We start from the raw sequence: 21,424 nt of genomic DNA on the forward strand, positions 1-21,424 counted from the left end.
CCTCCTCCCCCCTTACACTTACTCACTCTCTCTCTCAATAAATAAAAATAAAAATTTGAAAATAGAATTGTATTTTGTATCCTTATACAAAAGGCACTTTAAATAAAAATTTCGCTTGAGAGTTCATATACTGTATTTGTGTGTATATGCCTAGGAATTGAAGCCAGACTGTGCTAAGTATGGTCTCTACCCCTAAGCTACATCCTCATACCTCAAAATGTTTATGTTTGCATAGTAGGAGGATTTAAGCACTGCATTTTTTTTTTCTTGTGGTCTGTCTCCCACATATAAAGCAAGTGCTTTACCACTAAGCCACAGAATCACACCCTACAACACTATTAACTGGAATACCCATATTTATGACCTCAAGTTATCTTAAGAACACTACCAAAATGTTGTCTTAAATCTTGAAATAACAGTGCTGGACTACATTTTGCATATTGGAGTATAAAAAGCATTATATTGGGACTGGAGAGATGGTTCAGCAGTAATGGCGCTTGCCTTTAAAACCTATAGAAGGGAGTTCAATTCCCCAGTACCCGCATAAAGCCAGGCACACAAAGTGGCCCCTGCATCTGAAATTCCTTTGCAGCAGTTGCAGGCCCTGGCGCACCTTTCCTCCTCCTCCTTCTTGCACTCCCTCTCTCTCTCTCCCTTCCCCCCACCCCCCAGCCGGTTGGGTTTGGAGGCACAGGCTTTTAATCCTAGCTCTGAGGAGGGGGAGGTATGAGGATCTCTGTGACTTTGAGGCCAGTTTGGGATTACATAGTGAATTCCAGGTCAGCTTGGGTTAGCGAGACCCTACCTCAAAAAACAAACAACAATAAAAGCCCAATATTAAATATTTGGTTAAAAGTCTTCGTGTCTGCTTCAACACTAGGAGTTAAAAGGCTAGCCAGTAATACTGAAGAGCTATCTTTGTTGAGAATATTTTGTGTGGCTGGACAATCACCAACAGATGTGAGAAAATTAAATTCTGGATTAGCTTGATCTCCAGGAACGCACAAGTTGTAAGCATAGGTCAATGTTCCCTCACTGTAGTTGCCGGGAAGCACTAGTCCAGACTTGGAGGCAAGAACTGATCCAAAGCAGCTCCTGGTTGCTGAGCTGGAAGACTGTCACAAACGCTGGGCAATGGCCAGAATCACAGCCAGCAGGAAGAGCACTGAGATCAAGGCCAAGGCCACCACCAGGTAGAACTGCAGCTCCTCCTGCGGGTCAGGGGACACAGGATGGTCACTGAGGTCGGGCAGTGCCTCCTGCAGGCTGTCGGCGAAGACGAGGAGCAGCGTGGCGGTGGCCGAGAGGGCCGGCTGTCCACCATCGCGCACAGCGACCAAGAGGCGCTGTGCGGACCTCGCCGGTGCGCAGCCCCAGGCTGAAGAGCCCGGGGTCGCTGGCCTGCAGCACGTGGTAGGACAGCCAGGCGTTGTGTCCCGAGTCGGCGTCCACCGCCACCACCTTGGTGACCAAGTAGCCGGGCTCGGCGGCGCGTGGCACCGTGTCGAAGAGCGCGGGGGTACAGCACCCGCGGGGCGTTGTCGTTGCGGTCTTCCACCAGCACGCGGAGGCTCACGTTGGCGCTGAGCGCGGGCGAGCCCTGGTCCCGCGCCCGCAGAGTCTGCTCGAAGGCGCGCTGCACGAACACCACCAGGCTGTCGGGGTTCAGGACACCTAGGACGACAGCGTCCTGAGCTCCAGGTTGCTGTCTATGATGGAGTAGACCATCTGCCCGTTGTGTCCCAGGTCAGGATCCAAAGCTTTGATCTGCGTTATAGAAGCACCAGGCTGGTTGTTTTCTGGTATGTGAACCAGGTAGGCGGGATATTGGAAAGTGGTGCGTTGTCGTTAACGTCTGAGATGTGCAGAGTGATGTTTATGCTGGAGGAGAGGGGCGGCTTGCCTTTGTCCGTGGCTGTGATAGTGACATTGTATTCTGGGGTTTACTCTCGGTCCAAGCTTCTATCTGTTACTAACTTGTAGTCATTACTAGAAGAAGACTGAAGTTTAAATGGACTCTCTCTGCTTAAACTACACGTAACTTCTGCGTTTTCCCCAGAATCTTGGTCCCCTGTTTTGATGAGGGCAATAACCATTCCCGAAGGGGAATCCTCCAGAATTTGATCAGAGAGATGATTGACTCTGGTCTGCTGTCGTTTTCATCTAGAACTTCCATAATTACTTTACATCGAGAGGAGAGAGACCCTCGGTCCTTCTACACTCATCGTGTACCTTTCTACTTCTTCAAAATCCAAGGCCTGACGAGTCACAATGTCTCCTGTGCTAGAATCCAAACAGAACGCGCGCTGGGCTTTGCCAGCCACACCCAGGAAGGAGTAAGTGAACTCCTCATTGATGCCCTCGTCCTGGTCCGTGGCCTCTACCCTTAGGACGGAGGTACCTGGAGGCACATCTTCCCTAAGGCGGACTCTATACCTCCTGGCTGAACACTGGGGGGTTATCTTTGGCATCCACCACTTGGACTCGGATCTGAGTGCTGCCGCTTTGGGGAGGGTCCCCACCGTCTAAGGATGTCAGCACCAGGCGGTGAGCGCTGCGTTTCTCGGTCGAGGGCCTTCTGCAGTACCAATTCTGGATATTTGCCACCCTCCGGATTGTCTTTACCACCAGCGAGAAATACTCGTCAGGACTCAGTATTTGCTCAGTGAATTCACACTGATAGCGGGATCTTTTGCAGACTCAAAAATTGTTCCCATTCCTGGGCTGACGGACTCACTTATTTCTAAGTTTATTTCATCTTTATCCAATCGAGGAGCGTGGTCATTGATATCCTCAACCACCACAATGACATGAAAGTTATTTAAAGGGCTTTCCACCACGGCTTCCAGCTGCAGCTCACACGTCCTTCTGTCTTTGCATATCTGCTCGCGGTCTACAGTGATCCTTCTCCAGCAAGGCCCCGCTCTCGGCGTCCACACCGAAGTGCAGCCTTTCGGCGCTCACTCGCAGCTTCCCCGCGGACGCTGAGGCCGAGATCGCGGGCGAGCTTCCCCACCACCGCGCCCTGGGCAGCTCCTCCGGGATGGAGTAGGGGCAGAACACAGGCAAGGGGAGCAATACGTGCGGACGGCCAGCGCCGGGCCTCCGCGCGCAGTTCCCTGCCATGGCTCTGGCGCCTGGGTCCTCAGTCTCCGGACCTCACAGTTGGAGAAAGTGCACTCTATCGTGGAAGAGCATTTGACAGGAGGACCCGGTTTCGAGCGTGTCTGGGCGCTGTCCGCGCAGCCCCGAGTCGTATATAATGGGGTTTCCTTTAGTGTGGATTGGTTTCGCCGCAGGACCTTCCAGGCTAAGGGATTCGGGGAGTCGGATGCTTGTTCTGCTCTGGCCTACAGCGGCGATCAGACGCCCTGTGTGGAACTGCAGCCTGGTTTTTAGATCTTTGGGCAACCTTTAAAAATTTTTTAAAGTGCAAGTTGACAGCCAAAATATTTGAATTTTATACCTTGCCGATTCTGTTTGTCATGAGATATGTCTCATAATAACCTACAAATTTTGTGTGTTAACATGTTCAGTCATTTGAGTATATACAAGTACTTTCAAGGTTTTTGACATGGGAATATAAAGTGAAGGTCTAGAGGTCTTGTATCCCATAGCTCTCTGGTATCCAAATTCCTCATCCATAGGAAATCTTTCGTTCTCTGTTTTTTGTTTTTGAGATAGGGTCTCACTCTAGTCAAAGCTGACCTGGAACTCACTGTAGCCTCAGACTGGCCAAGAACTCACAGCAATTCTTTTAACTCTGCCTCCCCAGTGCTGGGATTAAAGGTGTGCACTACCATGCTCTGCGATTTCTTCCTTTAAGTGTCATTGTATATGAAATTATAAGTACTGAGGATAAGTGAAACCTTTTTGTCACCAAACCCAGTCTTTATTTGTTTAGAAAGTAATAATCCTTCTATCCATAGTTAGGTACTAGAAAACAACTATTGCCCTGTTCAATTATCCAGAATATTCTGTATAACTTTAAAATAATTATGTTTATAAACACTTGTTTGTATCTGAAATGTCAACAAAATGCTTCACAGAGACCTGCATTTTCTAAATAATCATATTAGAGATATATGCATAATAACATTGATTCTCACAGACAGAAATTTAGAACAGAAGTTGAATGACTGAATAGTAATTTTAACCCCAGAGAGTGTAGTTACTTACCTTCCACAAATCTGTCATTAATCCAATGTTGATTGACATGAAAAAATCCTGGCCTTTGTTGTATTTTGAGACAATGTAGAACACTCCTTGATCTTATGCTACCTACCATATCCAGTTGACTATTAACAAATCAGAAGACCTAATCCAACACACCACTATCTTCATGAATTAAATGTGTGCATTAAACATCCACTGATCATTTGTTTAGAAGTTTTGTGGACTTCTTTGTTCACATTCTCAAATATAGAATTGATATTTCGTTCTTCATTTAGTCAGAGTATCAATTCAAGCGTTTTCAAAGTTTTAGATGTGTTTTTCTTGCTCCAAATTAAAGAGGAAATACCCTTGCCACATATGCTTCCGCTCTTTGGAACACAAATTTATCTGCCTCCCTAATCTGTATTCATCTTTCTAAAAGTTTTTTGAGTTATTTTTTTTTATTTATTTGAGAGTGACAGACAGAGGAAGAGGGAGAGTGAGAGAGAATGGGTGCGCCAGGGCTTCCAGCCACTGTAAGTGAACTACAGACGTGAGCACCCCTTGTGCATCTGGCTAATGTGGGTCCTGGGGAATCCAGTCTCTCGAACTGGGGTCCTCAGGTTTCACAGGCAAGTGCTTAACCACTAAGCCATCTCTCCAGCCCTATATTCATCTTTTGTGTGTAGTGAGTGATGGGTTTAATTTTAAAGAAAGACAAACAGAGCAGAACTCCAAATCTCTTTGATTTAACTTTACACAAACTCTTGAATTCTTAAAAAAGGAAAACCAAATGAAAAAGCTATACCTTCCATATAGTAGTATGAAGTTAATCATATGCAAAAAGAATGCCTCAGGATTAACAGCTGTGATTTCAAGTGAAAACAGTCCAAGCACACAATATTATGAATTGTTAATTGAATATTGATAACAAGCTTAAATATTTAAGAACTATATCTAACTGCAATGCTCACTACAAGGTAAAGTTTGACAACTATAATTTCTTGGAAAGAATGACGAAGAGGAGCCTGGGCTTGGTTTGTGCTTCCCATGAGGGCAATATGTGTTTTTTCCTGACCATTTACCTATTTTTGACAGTCTTATCTTCAAAAGAAGAGCTCTAACAGGGTGTGGTGGTGCATGCTTTTAATCCCAGCACTGGGGGGGGGGGGTGGTTGGGCAGAGATAGGAGGATCACCATGAGGCCACCCTGAGACTACATAGTAAATTCCAGGTCAGCATGAGCTAGAATGAGACCATACCTTAGAAAACAAACAAACAAACAAAGAGCTCTGATTGTCTAAAGAGCTGGAATGTGGTGGCTACTAAGAACAAAGACAGAAAGACACTTCCCTATAGAAATTCCTGCCAGTGTTGTCCTCAACAACACTATAAAATACAAGATTTTTGCTAAGTCAACCGCAACAACCTTATGACAACAGGCCTTCGTTGGAACTAGGCGGCTTTCATCAGAAAGTTTTCAAAAGGTCAACCTTAATCATCAAATTCTACTTTTCAATATTTCAGCAAGAGGCAAGTCATTGAATCTGAGGACTGATTTAACAACAACAACAACAAAAAACTTCAAAATTTCCATCACTATGATTCAAGCCTAAATGTAAAACTAAACCTAAGTGTTTTAAAAAGAGCTGGAGAGATGGCTTAGTGGACCCAGGTTCGACTCCCAGACCCACATAAAGCCAGATACACAAGGTGGTACATGTGTCTGCAGTTCATTTGCAGTGGCCAGAGGCCCGGTCCCTCTCAATCTCTCTCTCTCCCAACTGCTTTTTCTCTCTCTCAAGTAAATAAAATATTAAAATAATGTTTAAAAGTAAAATTAAAACTCACTGGAACCAAAGGGGTATCTTCTACAGGACACTTGGAATCATCTAACAAAGACAGAGGGTCTTTTTTCTCGCAGCTCTCCTGGCTGACGAGCGTGTCCGCGTAGTTGGGCTGCGGGAAGATCAGGTGACTCTTCCGCGAGTCCGCAGTTAGAGAAACCTCCTGGGAATACTGCAGGAAGGCGCGCACTCCGTCCACGCCTACAAAATGAGAGGCGGGCACGCTTGCCACTCCATCTCTGGAAGCCTGCAGCAGGTGAGACTTGTGCCAGCGGCGAAGTCTGAGCGCCAGCAACACGATGACAAACGCGAGAAAGACGCAGGAGACTGCCGCCACCGCCACCACTAGGTACAGTGTGAGTCCTGAGGCTTCGGAGTCATAAGGAGGCTCCAGGTTGCTTAAGTCCGCCAGAACGTCGGGGATGCTGTCGGCGATCGCCACAGTGAGCGTGACGGTGGCGGTGAGAGGGGGCTGGCCGTGGTCCTGCACAGCCACCACCAGGCTCTGCTTGAGGGCATCTCGGTCCAGCAGGGCCCGCGCCGTGCGCACCTCGCCTGTGTGCAGCCCCACGGAGAAGAGCCCTGGCTCACTGGCCTTGAGCAGGCGGTAGGACAGCCAGGCGTTCTGTCCGGAGTCCTTGTCCACCGCCACCACCTTGGTCACCAGGTATCCAGGCTCTGCAGAGCGGGGAGCTAGCTCTACCCCGGTGGACCCATCTGTGGGTAGCATCGGGTACAAAATCTCTGGGGAGTTGTCATTCAGGTCCATCACGAACAGGGTCAGTGACACGTTGCTGCTGAGGGGAGGGCTCCCACTATCACTTGCTGTCACCCACACCTGCAACTCACGAAACTGCTCATAGTCAAAGGATCGGAGTGCATACAGGATGCCAGTGTCCGAGTTGATGGATATGTAGGAAGATAGTGGTGCACCCTCAATGGTGTCTTCAACCAGAGAGTAAATGATCTGCGAATTCTGCTTGCTGTCTGGATCCAAGGCGGTCACTGAGAAGATGGAGGCACCCCTGGGGTTGTTCTCTGGGACATAGGTCAAGTAGGAGTTGTGAGAGAAGGCGGGTGGATTGTCATTTATATCTGCCACTTGTAGAGTGAAGCGAGTTTTGGTTGATAGAGGCGGGTTTCCACCATCGGTGGCCGTTACGGTGATGTTGTACGAGGACACCTGCTCCCTGTCAAGGGCTCTGTGTGTCACGAGTCTATAGTAAGTGTCAATGGACTTTTCTAATTTAAAGGGTAGCGTCTCCGAAATGGAACAGGTTACCTCTCCATTCTGCCCTGAGTCTAAATCATGCACGTTTAAAAGGGCTATGACAGTCCCCAAAGGCGAATCTTCAGTCACTGGACTGAAGAGGGATGTGATGGTCACTTCTGGACTGTTGTCATTTACATCTTCTACTGTAATCAACACCTTCGCAGTTGCCAGGTAGGCTCCTCCATCTTCTGCTTGTATTTCTATTTCATAAAAACCCATTTCTTCATAGTCTAGACTTTCAGATAGTTTTATTTCCCCGGTGTTTTTGTTTAGTTGGAATTTCAACAACTGTGTGTCAGGTAATTTTTGGAACGAATACGTCACTTCTCCATTGGGTCCTTCGTCCTTGTCGGTGGCAGTAACCTGTAGCAGTTGCGTGCCCGCAGGTAAATTCTCTGGAACTTTCACTCGATATTCAGGCAAGGTGAAGACTGGTGCATTGTCATTTGCATCGAAGACAGTCACAGTGACAAGGACAGTGCCAGATCGGGGAGGGTCACCCCCATCAGTGGCGGTGAGGACCAGGCGGTGAACCGCCTCTTCCTCGCGATCTAGGGCGCGCTCCAGCACCAGCTCCGGGTACTTGATGCCATTGGCACGGCTCTGAATTCCTAGGGAGAAGTGCTTATTGGGGCTGAGCTGGTAGCTCTGTAGAGAGTTCGCGCCCACATCTGGATCAATAGCTTCCCGAAGAGGAAAACGCATTCCTGGAGCGACGTTTTCATTAATTTTCACGTCTAGATTTTCTGCTTGGAATGTTGGTGCATTATCATTAACATCAGTAACCTCTATTTCTACCCCGAAAAGTTTCACCCTATCCTCCACGAGGATGTTGAAAGTCACGAGACACCGCGCGCTCTGGGCGCAGAGCTCCTCGCGGTCGATCCTGCCCGCGGTCACCAGGGCGCCGCTCCGCGGGCTCAGAGAGAAAAGCTGCGACCTACCTCTGGAGACGATGCGGACTCCGCGCTCCGCCAGCTCGCGGGGCTGCAGCCCCAGGTCCTTGGAGATGTTCCCCACGAAAGATCCTTTGTCTAGCTCCTCCGGGACGGAGTAGCGGACGTGCCGGGCTCCGCACTCGCAGGGCAGCCACAGGAAAAGGCCCAGGAGGACCAGTTCCGCGCGCCCGGGAAGATGCCTTTGAGCCGCCATTGTTTTGTGGTCACGGAATTTTCTCAAAGTCCTCCTTGGACCCGCTGTATGTTTTAAACGGTTCTTTTCCTTCTTTCCCGTGGCTGCGAGAATCTTCGGTAGAGCGAGCACCTTAAAATTCCAGGGAACGTTGCAGCTTAGGAGCCAGTTTGTAGGAACTGAGGGCTTTGTGCAGTTGGAGCTCCTAGAATCTGAACTGAGCTCTGGCGGCGCTTTGCTCCTCGTGGGTAAACAGCGGCGCCCAGAGTCCTGTGAAGTAACTGCACCCACCCCAGTGACAGCAAATGCAACTTTATCTCCCTTCAATGATTTTAATGTACATTATTAAGCCTTTGGCTTTCTATGCTTCTTCTTTTTCTTTTTTTTTCTTTGTGGGATGCGTAGTGAAAACAGGGGTTCACTGATACTGGATGAGTGTTCTACCACTGAACTACACCCTTTCCCACTAATCAGTCATTATCTGTAGCTTTCTTACTGGGAATAAGAAAACAAACTGAAACTATTATAATATGTTAAATTATGTTTGGATATATATGCAACGCATTTTCCAACAGGAATATACTCACTTTATACACAAATAATGCTTATTTTATGTCCTATGAGATTCTACCAACTTCTTAGAAAAGTCTTAAAACTTAAGATTATGATTTAAATGGTCCAACTATATTTGGAATACATTCAGACAAAGACCACATTATACTTCTAATGAGATATTTCACTTTAAAAGTTTTTTACTTTAGATTTTAATTTGATTTATTTGTTTAACTTATGATTGTGTGAGATTGTACCCAAATATTCTATACTAAAATAGTTTTATTGAGCCCTAATGAGTTTTTTAAAAATGCATTTTGTCTTATAAAGATTTATGTTATTGAGAATCTAATTTGACTTATTGGAATGAATTGAGAATGTTATTAGAAATTAAAAGGAACATGTAGTACAATTGCCTATTAAAATGAGTTGTAATGGGAAGAGAAATATATGCAAGCACTTCAGGCATAAAAAAAAAAAAGACATACTAATGAGAAGGTTTTCTGATGTTGGGGATCAAACCATGCTAGACAAGTAAGTGCTCTACCACTGTACTATTAGATCCCTAACCCTGATGTAGAATTAAAAAAATTATGCCCTTTCAGAGCGCTGATGCCCATTGTCCTCTTTGATTCAGTTTGTATGGAAGTCCAAAGAAGGCAGTCACCCATCTTTGTGCTTGCCCATCAACAAGCCAGCAGCACTCCTCCCCTCAAACGTGAAGGTTTAACATGTTTCCTACTTTCACACAGAAAACATAAATTCAAAGGTGCTTCTGTCACAATGGCCCCAATTACAAGCTCTTCAAAGATTCTATTTTACCTTTTTGAAAAACAGGATCTCACCTCCCGAGTGCTGGAATTGCAGGAAGGTACCACCATGCCCAGCCAAAGATTTTATCTTTATATTTTAGAGCTCTTAAATCACACTGAGAGAATAAAAACAAAAAGGGACTAAAGTTTCATATGCATTCTTGGAAATTTCTTTATCTTGCTCTGTAGAGGAAAAGAGACTAAGAAAGAGTGCCATTTGAACTCTGAGAAAAGACAAGGAGAATAAACAGAAGAAAGTCAGAAGGGCCAGAAGTAGAAGAGAAAAATCTAGCTAGGTTAGTTAGTATTAACTTCTGGGGATTCATAAAACCTTGGAATGAAGGTTTGAGTCATTGCCCAAGGAAAATATCTGTAACTTTGTACATAATTTCAGATAGGATTGAGAGCATTCAGGGTAGTATGGCCATAGACTGCAAATAATTTCAGAGTTTGCACATCGACTGGCTAACTATCTCAAATGCCTTCACAAATGCTTGTAGATGGAAGAAGAACAACAACAACAACAAAAAATAAATGAAGAGAGGCACCAGAAGTTATTTGCAATTACTCTTCTTGGAAATGAGCATTTGTCTTGATATTTAATGCAAACTTGAATATTATAAGTATTAAAATATGAACCAGGACTTGGGCTATTGATGGCTCGCTGACTGAAGGAACCTGCATGCAAAACCTGCAAGTCCAGTTTCCATTCTCCAGTACCCATGTAAAGCCAGATGTACAAAGTGATGCCTGAGAGTGGAGCATGCTGGCACACACCTTTAAGCCCAGCAGAGGTAGAGGCAGGGGGTTCACCAAGAGTTTCAGGTGACCCTGAGACTACATAGTGAATTCCCAGTCAGTCTGAGCTACAGTGAGACCCTACCTCGGAAAACAAACAAACAAACAAAAGTGATGCATACATCCAGAGTTCATTTACAGTGACAAGAAGCCTGGTGCATCCATACTCTCTCAGGCCCAACCTCTCTCTTTCAAGTAAATAAACATTTTTTAAAAAAACATGAACTAGCCGGGCGTGGTGGTGCACGCCTTTAATCCCAGCACTCGGGAGGCAGAGGTAGGAGGATTGCCATGAGTTCAAGGCCACCCTGAGACTCAATAGTGAATTCCAGGTCAGCCTGGGCTAGAGTGAGACCCTACCTCGAAAAAAAAAAAAAAAAAACATGAACTAGATGCAGAAAATTCATTTATTAGAAAATTTGAATAGTTAGCTTACTCATTTATTAATTTATTTGGTTAGAGGTCAAGACTATTGCTTTTATTTGCCAATTAGATCTGTTTTTTGTACTCATATGTATTCATTCTTCTAAAAACTACCACAGACTGATAAATTGCAATGGACCTAAGCACCTCTTCATCATGACCCAGAAACTATGAAAATCTATTTTGGGGGCCTATTCTTCTGACAATTCTAATCAGACCTTTACAATAGATCTCCAATTTGGTTACCTTTTTCAAAAAATAATATATGAGCAAAACGAGTCTCAAAAATGTAGTGGAGGGCTGGAGAGATTGATGGCTCAGTGGCTAAGACATTTGTCTGCAAAGCCTAACGACCCCAGTTCAGTTCTCCAGGACCCACATAAAACCAGATGCACAAAGTGGTGCATGCACCTGGAGTTCACTTGCAGCAACTGAAAACCCCATTGTGCCCATTCTTTCTATCTCTGCCTCCCTTCGCTCTGATTGCAAATAAATAAAAATATATGTTTTGCTTCTTGAGGTAGGGTCTCGAAATATCTCAGGCTGACCTGGGATTTACTATGTAGTCTCAGGCTGGCTTGAACCTGTCTTAGTGATCCTCCTACCTTTACCTCTCAAGTACTGGGATTAAAGGGATATGCCACCATGTCCAGCTATAAAAATGTTTTTTAATATTATTATAAGTCAACATTGAGGAGTCGCAGAGGCGGCTCAAGGAGTAAAAACGCTTTCCGCTGTCGCCTCCACAATACTGTGCACCTGGCACATGCATTTCCACACACAGGTACATGCACACACCACACATGCACACCACAATGCTAATCTCCCCTCCCACATTATCTTTAGGGGACAAAATCAGCTATGAATTTCAATCAAATATGTTCCTAGAAGTGAAAATGAAGTAGTAAAACATAAATTTGAGAAACCACAGATATTAGAGAAAAGAAAATAAAACTTACCGGTGTTAGAGTCTCAGGATGCGACAGCAAGTCATCCCCACTGTGAAGTGGAACTAAGGCCCCTGGAGAGCTACTATAAACTATGTCTTGGCCAGAATGCAAGGGTGCACTACATTGTAGGAAATTTAACTCTGTCTTTCCCGTTTGCCCGACGCACAAATTGTAGGAATAAGGCAGAGTGCCCTCACTGTAGTTGAGAGAAACCCCCGGTGGGGTCTTAGAACTGAAACCAGACTGCAAGCAGCCCCAGGCACCGGAAGTGGAGTGGCGCAGGCGCAGGGCAATGGCCAGAATCACAGCCAGGAGGAAGAGCACTGAGATCAAGGCCAAGGCCACCACCAGGTAGAACTGCAGCTCCTCCTGCGGGTCAGGGGACACAGGATGGTCACTGAGGTCGGGCAGTGCCTCCTGCAGGCTGTCGGCGAAGACGAGCAGCAGCGTGGCGGTGGCCGAGAGGGCCGGCTGTCCACCATCGCGCACCGCGACCAAGAGGCGCTGGCGGGCCGCGTCCTTGTCGCCCAAGGCGCGCGCTGTGCGGACCTCGCCGGTGCGCAGCCCCAGGCTGAAGAGCCCGGGGTCGCTGGCCTGCAGCACGTGGTAGGACAGCCAGGCGTTGTGTCCCGAGTCGGCGTCCACCGCCACCACCTTGGTGACCAGGTAGCCAGGCTCGGCGGCGCGCGGCACCGTGTCGAAGAGCGCGGAGCCATCGGGCCCCAGCGCGGGGTACAGCACCCGCGGGGCGTTGTCGTTGCGGTCGCCCACCAGCACGCGCAGGCTCACGTTGGCGCTGAGCGCGGGCGAGCCCTGGTCCCGCGCCCGCAGCGTCAGCTCGAAGGAGCGCAGCTGCTCGTGGTCGAAGGCGCGCTGCGCGAACACCGCCCCGCTGTCGGGGTTCACGGACACGTAGGACGACAGCATCCTGGGCTCCAGGTCGCTGCCTATGATGGAGTAGACCACCTGCCCGTTGGGTCCCAAGTCCGGGTCAGAGGCGCTCACTTGAGCGATGGAGGCTCCAGGCGGGTTGTTCTCAGGCACGTGCACCACGTAGGAGGCCTGATGGAAAACTGGAGCGTTGTCGTTGACGTCGCTGATGTGCAGGGTGATGACTGTGCTGGAGGACAGAGGCGGCTTACCCCTGTCCGTGGCGGTGATGGTGACGTTGTACTCTGGCTTCCGTTCGCGGTCTAGGGCAGTATCTGTCACCAACTTGTAGTAGTTATTGGAAGCAGCATAGATCTTGAAAGGAACGCCTCTTTCTATGTCACAGTTGACTTCTCCGTTGACTCCGTAATCTCGGTCCCGTGTTTTGAAGAGGGCAACCACCATTCCTGGAGGGGAATCCTCCAATATATGATCAGAAAGAGAAGCGATGGTTATTTCTGGACTGTTGTCATTTTCATCTAGGATTTCTATGACCACTTTACATTGTCCTGAGAGACCACCTCCATCCCTTGCTTCCACCTCCATGGTGTATCGTTCTACATCTTCAAAATCCAAGGACTGGTTATTCCTAATCATACCTGTTTTCTCATCCAGCGAGAACATGTGTCTTGTGCTCTGGGCAGTGCTCCGAAAGTAATACTTTATCTCCGCATTGATTCCCTCATCCTTATCAGTGGCTGTGACTTCCAACACGGGGGACCCTGGAGGCAGATTTTCGCTAATACTGATTCTATATTCCTCTTCGCTGAACACCGGCGGGTTGTCATTGGTGTCCTTTACAGAGATTTCTATTTGAGTGGTGGCACTTCGTGGCGGGTCCCCTCCGTCCAAGGCAGTCAAAATCAAGCGATGAGATTTCTGTGCTTCCCTGTCTAGGACCTTATCCAGAGATAATTCTGGAACTTTGACACCGTCAGAATTAACTCTAACTATTAGTGAGAAATAAGGGTTAGGACTTAACTGATAATCTTTAATTGAGTTCAGATCTATGTCAGAGTCAGAGGCAGGGTCCAGGGAAACTCGTGCACCAGCAGACACGGACTCAACAATTTCTAAATGTATGTCTTTCTTTTCGAATTGAGGAGCGTGGTCATTGATATCCTCAACCAGCACAATGACATGAAAGATATTTAAAGGGTTTTCCACCACGGCTTCCAGCTGCAGCTCACACGTCCTTCTGTCTTTGCATATCTGCTCGCGGTCTACGCGGTCCATCACCAGCAAGTCCCCGCTCTCGGCGTCCACGCCGAAGTGCAGCTTCTCCGCGCTCACTCGCAACTTCCGCGCCGACACGTCCGCGACGCTGAGGCCGAGATCGCGGGCGAGCTTCCCCACCACCGCGCCCCTGGGCAGCTCCTCGGGGATGGAGTAGCGGACCGGCTCGGCGAGCGCGGGGCACAACAAAGGCAGCAGCAAGGGGAGCAGTACCTGCGGGCGGCCGGCGCCGGGCCTCCGCGCGCAGCTCCCTCCCATGGCTCGGGCGCCCCGGTCCTCAGTCTCCGGACCTCACAGCTGGAGAAAATGCAGTCTACAGAGGTGGAAATGCATCCGGCCCTGGGTTAGAGGACTCCAGTCTCGGGGTCGGGAATCCGTGCGTTAGTGTCTGAGGGTGAGACGGTTCCCTTTGGTGTGGATTGGTTTCTGCGCAGGAAATTCTAGGCAAGGCGCTGATGGACCCGAGGCGTAGGCGCCCGCTCTGCACTGGCCGACAGCGGCGCCCAGAGGCTGTGCTTGGAACTGCAGTCTGGTTTGTTTTGAAAAATCTCCACAATGTGTTACTGAAAATGGGGCTATATAGACTAGTTGCAAAATTGAGTCCCACCATAGGATTACAGTGGATAGTTGTACATTCTTAGTACTTTAAAATAAATTATTATTGCATGGCGTGGTGGGGCACGTCTTTAATCCCAGCACTAGGAAGGCAGAGGTAGGAGGATTGCCATGAGTTCAAGGCCACCCTGAGACTACATAGTGAATTCAACTTGGACTAGAGTGAGACCCTACCTTATAAAACCAAATAAATATTATTTGTACTTGCAGATTTACACAATAAGGACATATGTGTCATATGGTGAACCTTCAACATATAGATCATCCATCTACTTGCTGCTCTCTCCAAGTACTCTGAAGCAAACTCAGAAAATTTCAATTACATCTCATTTAAAAAAATGAGACATCATCAAGGCATGGTGGTGCACACCTTTAATCCCAGCACTTGTGAGTTCTAGGCCACTCTGAGACTAAATAGTGAATTCCAGGTCATGGTGGACTAGAGTGAAACCCTACCTCAGAAAACAAACAAACAAAAAACAAAAAAACCCTGAGATATCAATATCAAGAATTTTATCTTTGAATCTATTGTTTATACTGTAACCTGTTATCAATGCACAATGTGTTTTACACAGTTTTAAAAAAAACCTAGAATTTAACATTTTCCACCCTCTTCTCAGTCATACATTGAGGTAGTTTTGTGTTCTGGTTTTAAAGCCAAGTGACAGCTAGGCATGGTGGTGCATATTTGCAACCTCAGCATTTGGGAGGCCAAGGCAGGAGGATGGAGAGTTCAAGGCTAGACTAAAGTACACATAGTGAGACCATGAATCCCAAAACCAAGATTACCATCACCATCACCACTAGCAACAACAAAAATACAAGTGAAAAAACATTTTTTTTGAGGTAAGGTCTCACTCTAGCCCAGGCTGATCTGGAATTCACTTTGCAGTCTCAGGGTAGTCTGGAACTCATGGTGATCCTCCTACCTCTGCCTCCCAAGTGCTGGGTAAAGGTGTGTGCCACCATGCCCCACCCATACCCAAAGTGACATTTTTATAGTGTAGAAGAGTTGTTACTTAACATGAAGTCCATCAGTATCTACGAGGTTATATTTCTCAAATTAACATCCATTTTAATATTTGTGAATTTATGTATAAAGATGACACCCAGGAAAGAAACTTAAACTAGTAATTTCCTACAACCTGGTTACAAAATATGGCTCTCCAAGATGCACTATTTCTTCCTACTAGGCTTAAATTGGGGACAGGGAAGTGACTTTCTTTTTTTATTTGGTGCTGAAAATTGGATCCAGGGCCTTGCACCATGCTTTATCATGCAGCCATACTCACAGCCTTGACAGAGTGTTTGAAATATTTCAAATGTCTGCATGTAATAATGGATTTTCATATATAGTGAGCCCTTATTTTCTTATAAGGAAAACAATAAAAATTTGAAAAATTCTGAAGGCAAAAAGAATTCTCTATTTCCATAGGAATTCCACCAGTCATCAATGTATGTATGTATCACATGTTTAGAATAGATTTTTGAGTCAGCTGAAAGTTTATTTTCAAAGAGTCTCCTGGAATATCGTTTGTTACTTGAATATTTACAATATGTTTTAAAACATCAAATTAAAGAATTTTTAATAATTCCCTATCATCTCCCAAGAAATTTCCCAACTTATATCACTTATCTAGGTAATTTTTTAGCCTCGAGGTGAGAGAATTGATACAGAAAAAATATAGATCTTTATCATAATTAATTTTTTGTTTATTTTTATTTATTTGAGAGTGACAGACAGAGAAAGAGGGAGAAAGACAGTGAGAATACCAAGGCCTCCAGCCACTGCAAAGGAACTCCAGATGCATGCACCACCTTATGCATCTGGCTTAAGTGGGTACTGAGGAATCGAGCCTTGAACCAGGGTCCTTAGGCTCCACAAGCAAGTGCTTAACTGCTAAGCCATCTCTCCTGTCCCTAGAATAATTTTTAATTGAACCTTTTTTTGTCCATTCATGGTGTGTTCAGCTTTAATAACTTCTATTGAGCAAACATATACCACAGGAAAGAAGAGTTGGGGGCTGGGATAAAGGCACTTGCTGGTAAAGCTTGCCGTCCCAGCCCAGGTTCTATTCCCCAGTACCCACATACAGTTAGATGCATTCAGAAAATGGCACATGCACCTGGAGTTCGTTTGCAGTGATAGCCACACCCATACTTTCTCCCTCTTTCCTTAAAAAAGGAAAGAAGAAGGCAGAGGTAGGAGGATCGCTGAGAGTTCAAGCCCACCCTGAGACTACAGAGTGAATTTCAGGTCAGCCTGAGCCAGAGTGAGACCCTACCTTGAAAAACCAAAAAAAAAAAAAAAAAAAAAAGGAAAGAAGATTGTTGAGTTAGTTTCCATACTTTGATATTACAAAATTAAGAAATTGAAATCTTTGATATTTGCATAAAAGATGCTATAATTTTCCCCATTAAAAGAAAAACATGCTGGAAATAATAACTTTCAAAAGTGTTTTAAATACAAATAAACTTGTTGGGAAATCACTGATATATCGTATTTTCTTGTCACAGAATTAGAAGAGTGGGTCAGGCATGGTGGTGCATATTTTTAATCCCAGCACTTGGGAGACAGAGGTAGGAGGATCATCATGAGTTCAAGGCCACCCTGAGACTACATAGTGAATTCCAGGTCAGCCTGAGCTACAGCAAGACCCTACCATGAAAAACTAAAAAAAAAAAAAAAAAGAATTAGAAGAGTGGAAGCAGAGATACTGGGTTTTCAGTTGGCTCCAAGAAAAAGACATTTACTTGCTTATTTTAATTTACCCTTATCAATGGAATACTGCAGAAATGGTTTTGGGAGTAACAGTTTTCCAACAGACCATCGGAGATAATAATCAGTGAAATCCAGGAAGAGAGCTGCAGCTGGAGAAGCCCAATCAAAACAGCCCACCCATACATACTGCTGCCCAATGAAGAGTTTCCATTAATACTAGGCTATTTATGAAAACGTGAAAATTATGTCAGTGATGTTTCAACCAGTAAATTCCTCCCTTAGACATCTGGATGAAGATTAGGCTCAGTGAAAACTTACATGGTGACAAATAAATAAATATCTATTAATGTTACCCTAAGTAGGAGTGCTAAAGGAGAAGTGAACTGTCATATATAGTAAAGAAAAAAATAGAACTCACAGGAACCAAAGGAGTGTCATCAATAGGAAACTTGGACTCCATGGAAACACACAAAGGCTCGCTTTTCCCACAGCTCTCTTGGCTGATGAGTGTGTCTGCATAGTTAGGCTGTGGGAAGATCAGGTGGCTCTTCCCAGAGTCGGGTGTAAGGGAAAACTCCTGGGAATAGGTCTGCAGGAATGCTTGCACCCCATCCACGCCAACAAAGTGTGATGTAGGTATGCCAGTCAATCCACTCTTTGCAGTGGGCAGCTGATGCGAAGCATGCCAGCGTTTTAGCCTGAGCGCCAGCAGCACAAGTACAAAGACTAGAAAGACACAGGAGACCACAGCCACCGCTACCACCAGGTAGAGGGTGATATCAGAATCAGGGTCCACAGGAGTGTTGATACTGCCCAAGTCAGCCAGGACATCCGGGATGCTGTCAGCCACAGCCACAGTGAGAGTGATGGTGGCAGACAGAGAGGGCTGGCCATGGTCCTGCACAGCCACAACTAGAGTCTGTCTAAGAGCATCTCGGTCCAGTAGGGCCCGTGCAGTGCGCACCTCGCCTGTTCGCAGCCCCACGGAGAAGAGCCCTGGCTCGCTGGCCTTGAGCAGGCGGTAGGACAGCCAGGCGTTCTGTCCGGAGTCCTTGTCCACCGCCACCACCTTGGTCACCAGGTATCCAGGCTCTGCAGAGCGGGGAGCCAGCTCCACCCCGGTGGAGCCATCAGTAGGGAGGGAGGGGTATAGAATCTTGGGAGCATTGTCATTTTGATCCAGCAGAAACAGGCTCAGGGATACGTTGCTGCTGAGCGGTGGGTCCCCACTGTCGCTTGCCTTCACCAGCATATGCAGATTACGAAACTGCTCATAGTCGAAGGATTGCAGGGCATAGAGCACACCTGAGTCAGAATTGATGGAGACGTAGGAGGAGAGTGGCGCCCCCTGGATGGTGGTCTCCACCAACGAGTACATAACCCTAGCATTCTCATTGCTATCTGGGTCATAGGCAGTAACTGAGAAGATGGAGGCGCCTCTGGGGTTGTTTTCAGGGAGGTAGACTGAATAGGCATCTTGAGAGAAGGCAGGTGGATTGTCGTTAATGTCAGTTACGCATAGAGTGATGTGAATTTCTGTGGATAGGGGCGGGTTTCCTCTGTCCGTTGCTGTCACAGTGATGTTGTACTCTGATGTCTTTTCTCGATCAAGTATTTGGGCTGTCAGCAACCTGTAATAATCGTCTACTGAATTTTCTAACTTAAAATATGGGTTCTCCTGGATGGAACAGACAACTTGACCATTCTTCCCCGAGTCTTGATCATGAGCATTGAAAAGAGCAATGACTGTTGCTGGGGGAGCGTCTTCCCTCACTGGGCTAAACAGAGACGTAATGGTCACTTCCGGTCTGTTGTCATTTACGTCTTCCACCATAATCACTACTTTAGTTCGCCCTTTCAAACCCCCACCATCTTCAGCCTGTATTTCCATTTCATACAAAGAACATTCTTCATAATCCAGATTTTTCGCTACTGTTATCTCCCCGGTATTTCCATGAAGCTGGAACAACTGAGACTGCTTTTCATTAATTTTCCGGAATTTATATGCCACTTTCCCGTGGACGCCCTCATCCGGGTCGCTCGCTCTCACTGCGAGCAGCAGGGTGCCCAGGGGCACGTTCTCAGGGACTTTGGCTCGGTAAACCGGCTGGTCGAAAGCGGGGGCGTTGTCGTTGGTATCCAGCACTGTCACCTGGATGTGCACCGCGCTCGAGCGGCGCGGGTCGCCGCCGTCGGAGGCGGTGAGGACCAGGTGGTGCGCGGCCTCCTCCTCTCGGTCCAGACTGCGCTCCAGCACCAGCTCGGGGCTTAAGGTTCCGTCGTCTGCGGTCTGCACGTCCAGAGAGAAGTGGCGGCTGGGGCTGAGCTGGTAGCTCTGTAGGGAGTTCACGCCCACATCCGGGTCCACGGCTTCTGGGAGTGGATAGCGTGCCCCGGGAGCAGCGGTTTCGCTAATTTTTACTTGTAGATTTTCTGCCTCAAATTTTGGCGCATTGTCGTTGATATCAGTTACTTCTACCTCTACTCCGTAAAGTTTCACTCTGTGTTCAACTAGGATTTTAAAGGTCACGAGACACCGCGCGCTCTGGGCGCAGAGCTCCTCGCGGTCGATCCTGCCCGCGGTCACCAGGCCGCCGCTCCGCGGGCTCAGGGAGAAGAGCTGCGACCTACCTCTGGAGACGATGCGGACTCCGCGCTCCGCCAGCTCGCGGGGCTGCAGCCCCAGGTCCTTGGAGATGTTGCCCACCAAATAGCCCTTTTCCACCTCTTCGGGCACCGAGTAGCGGATCTGGCTGGCCCCGACCTCCCCCAGCATCGCCAGGAGCGCACACGGGAGGATCAACGCCCTGCAGCGCAGGCGTCTGGAGGGAACAGCCATTGTTGCTGCGGTACGGAAACTTCCCAGAGCGCTTTCCGTGCACACTCACTCATTAAGTTCTTCTCTTCCTCCAAAGTCCGATGGTTTTTTTTCTCTTCAGGGAAAAGCCAGAGTGCCCCAAGTTAAAAGGGTGAGTTTTGCTGTAGCTCCGGAGCCAGTTTTCAGGCTATGCAGGGCTTTGTGTAGTCGTGGATCTGAAAATCCGGGTTGCAAGCTGAATTTTTCTTGCAGTTGGTGAACAGCGGCGCCCAGAGTCCTAAGTCATTACTACAAGCAAACTCGTTTTTCTTCATTTCTTCCTTCTTCTCCCTCTCTCCTTTTCTTTCTCTCTGAAGTGGGGTTGCTCAGGCTAGTCTTGGCCTGAAGAGATCCTCCAGCCTCAGCTTCTAGAGTTTCTAGTATGACCCAGCCCCCAGGAGATGTGAAACATGATTGGATTATAGATGGCTGATAGGTAATACTGCTCTCTTATTATGAGCTCATTTTCTAATTGTGTCTTACACTCTAATTTTAAAAAGCAATCGCCACCTGTGGATATATCTGAATTGTAAATGAAGTGGAATAATTTTTATAAGTTTAATACGAGACTTTTTTGGCTTAATATCAATCGAACTTAATTTTGAGTTTCTGTATGTTCTCGCTAGACATGTAAGCTGTTATGGTCTCTTTTCTATAGTGATTCATTTGTTTTGTGTATGTCTTTATCAACTTGCAGATGAAATCATGATGTACCTCTTTGTTTCCTTTTTGGAAAGCCATATATGAACTATTCTTAACTTTATAATTGTATATGTTTATTTCATAATTATAGTAAGTAAACAGATAGATTGTTCATTTCAGGATAATTTATAAGATTTCTTCATTGTGATGGTAAATTCCTGGAGAAACTTTTCTTCAAAAGTGTTGTATCATACAAATAATTTAAATTAAGCAATATTTATAGATTTTCTTTATCTAACATGGTTAAATTTTAACAGGATTAAGGTTTTGAAATTCACATTTATGTGACTAAACTTTGTTGCCATCTCAAAAAGGACTTACCTTTCCATGTGACTATATTGTGCATACACAGTCTATGTCATTGGTAATATGAACATGAACATCAAGGATAAAGCAAGTTTCCATTGGCTTCTCCATCAAG

At 46.5% G+C, this 21,424-nt stretch overlaps 2 protein-coding genes across 14 annotated transcripts in view; both read right to left on the reverse strand.

Moving 5' to 3' along the window:
* Positions 1 to 21,424, reverse strand: part of LOC101593421 (protocadherin gamma-C5) — a 233,811-nt gene that overhangs the window by 121,591 nt on the left and 90,796 nt on the right. Inside the window, exon 1 of one of the 13 annotated variants that reach the window (XM_045132575.1) lies at positions 17,863 to 20,485. The exons of 10 other annotated variants lie outside the window; for them this stretch is intronic. In XM_045132575.1, coding sequence (XP_044988510.1) covers positions 17,863 to 20,283 — 2,421 coding nt within the window. In that variant the 5' untranslated portion in view covers positions 20,284 to 20,485. Of the gene's footprint in view, positions 1 to 6,006; positions 8,622 to 11,950; positions 14,533 to 17,862; positions 20,486 to 21,424 lie in introns of those variants that run through there. 2 more of the 13 variants (XM_045132583.1, XM_045132578.1) reach the window with 2 other exon arrangements.
* On the reverse strand, positions 1,082 to 3,126 carry LOC101604494 (protocadherin gamma-B7). Its single transcript, XM_004673214.3, is given in 14 exon segments — positions 1,082 to 1,350; positions 1,352 to 1,516; positions 1,518 to 1,668; positions 1,671 to 1,835; positions 1,838 to 2,131; positions 2,134 to 2,216; positions 2,218 to 2,436; positions 2,438 to 2,554; positions 2,556 to 2,625; positions 2,628 to 2,654; positions 2,657 to 2,897; positions 2,899 to 2,980; positions 2,982 to 3,030; positions 3,033 to 3,126. Coding segments are annotated over 14 exon segments (1,989 nt in total). The 3' UTR covers positions 1,082 to 1,118.

This window comes from Jaculus jaculus, chromosome 13, assembly GCF_020740685.1.
Source record: "Jaculus jaculus isolate mJacJac1 chromosome 13, mJacJac1.mat.Y.cur, whole genome shotgun sequence".
Classification (NCBI taxonomy): Eukaryota; Metazoa; Chordata; class Mammalia; order Rodentia; family Dipodidae; genus Jaculus; species Jaculus jaculus.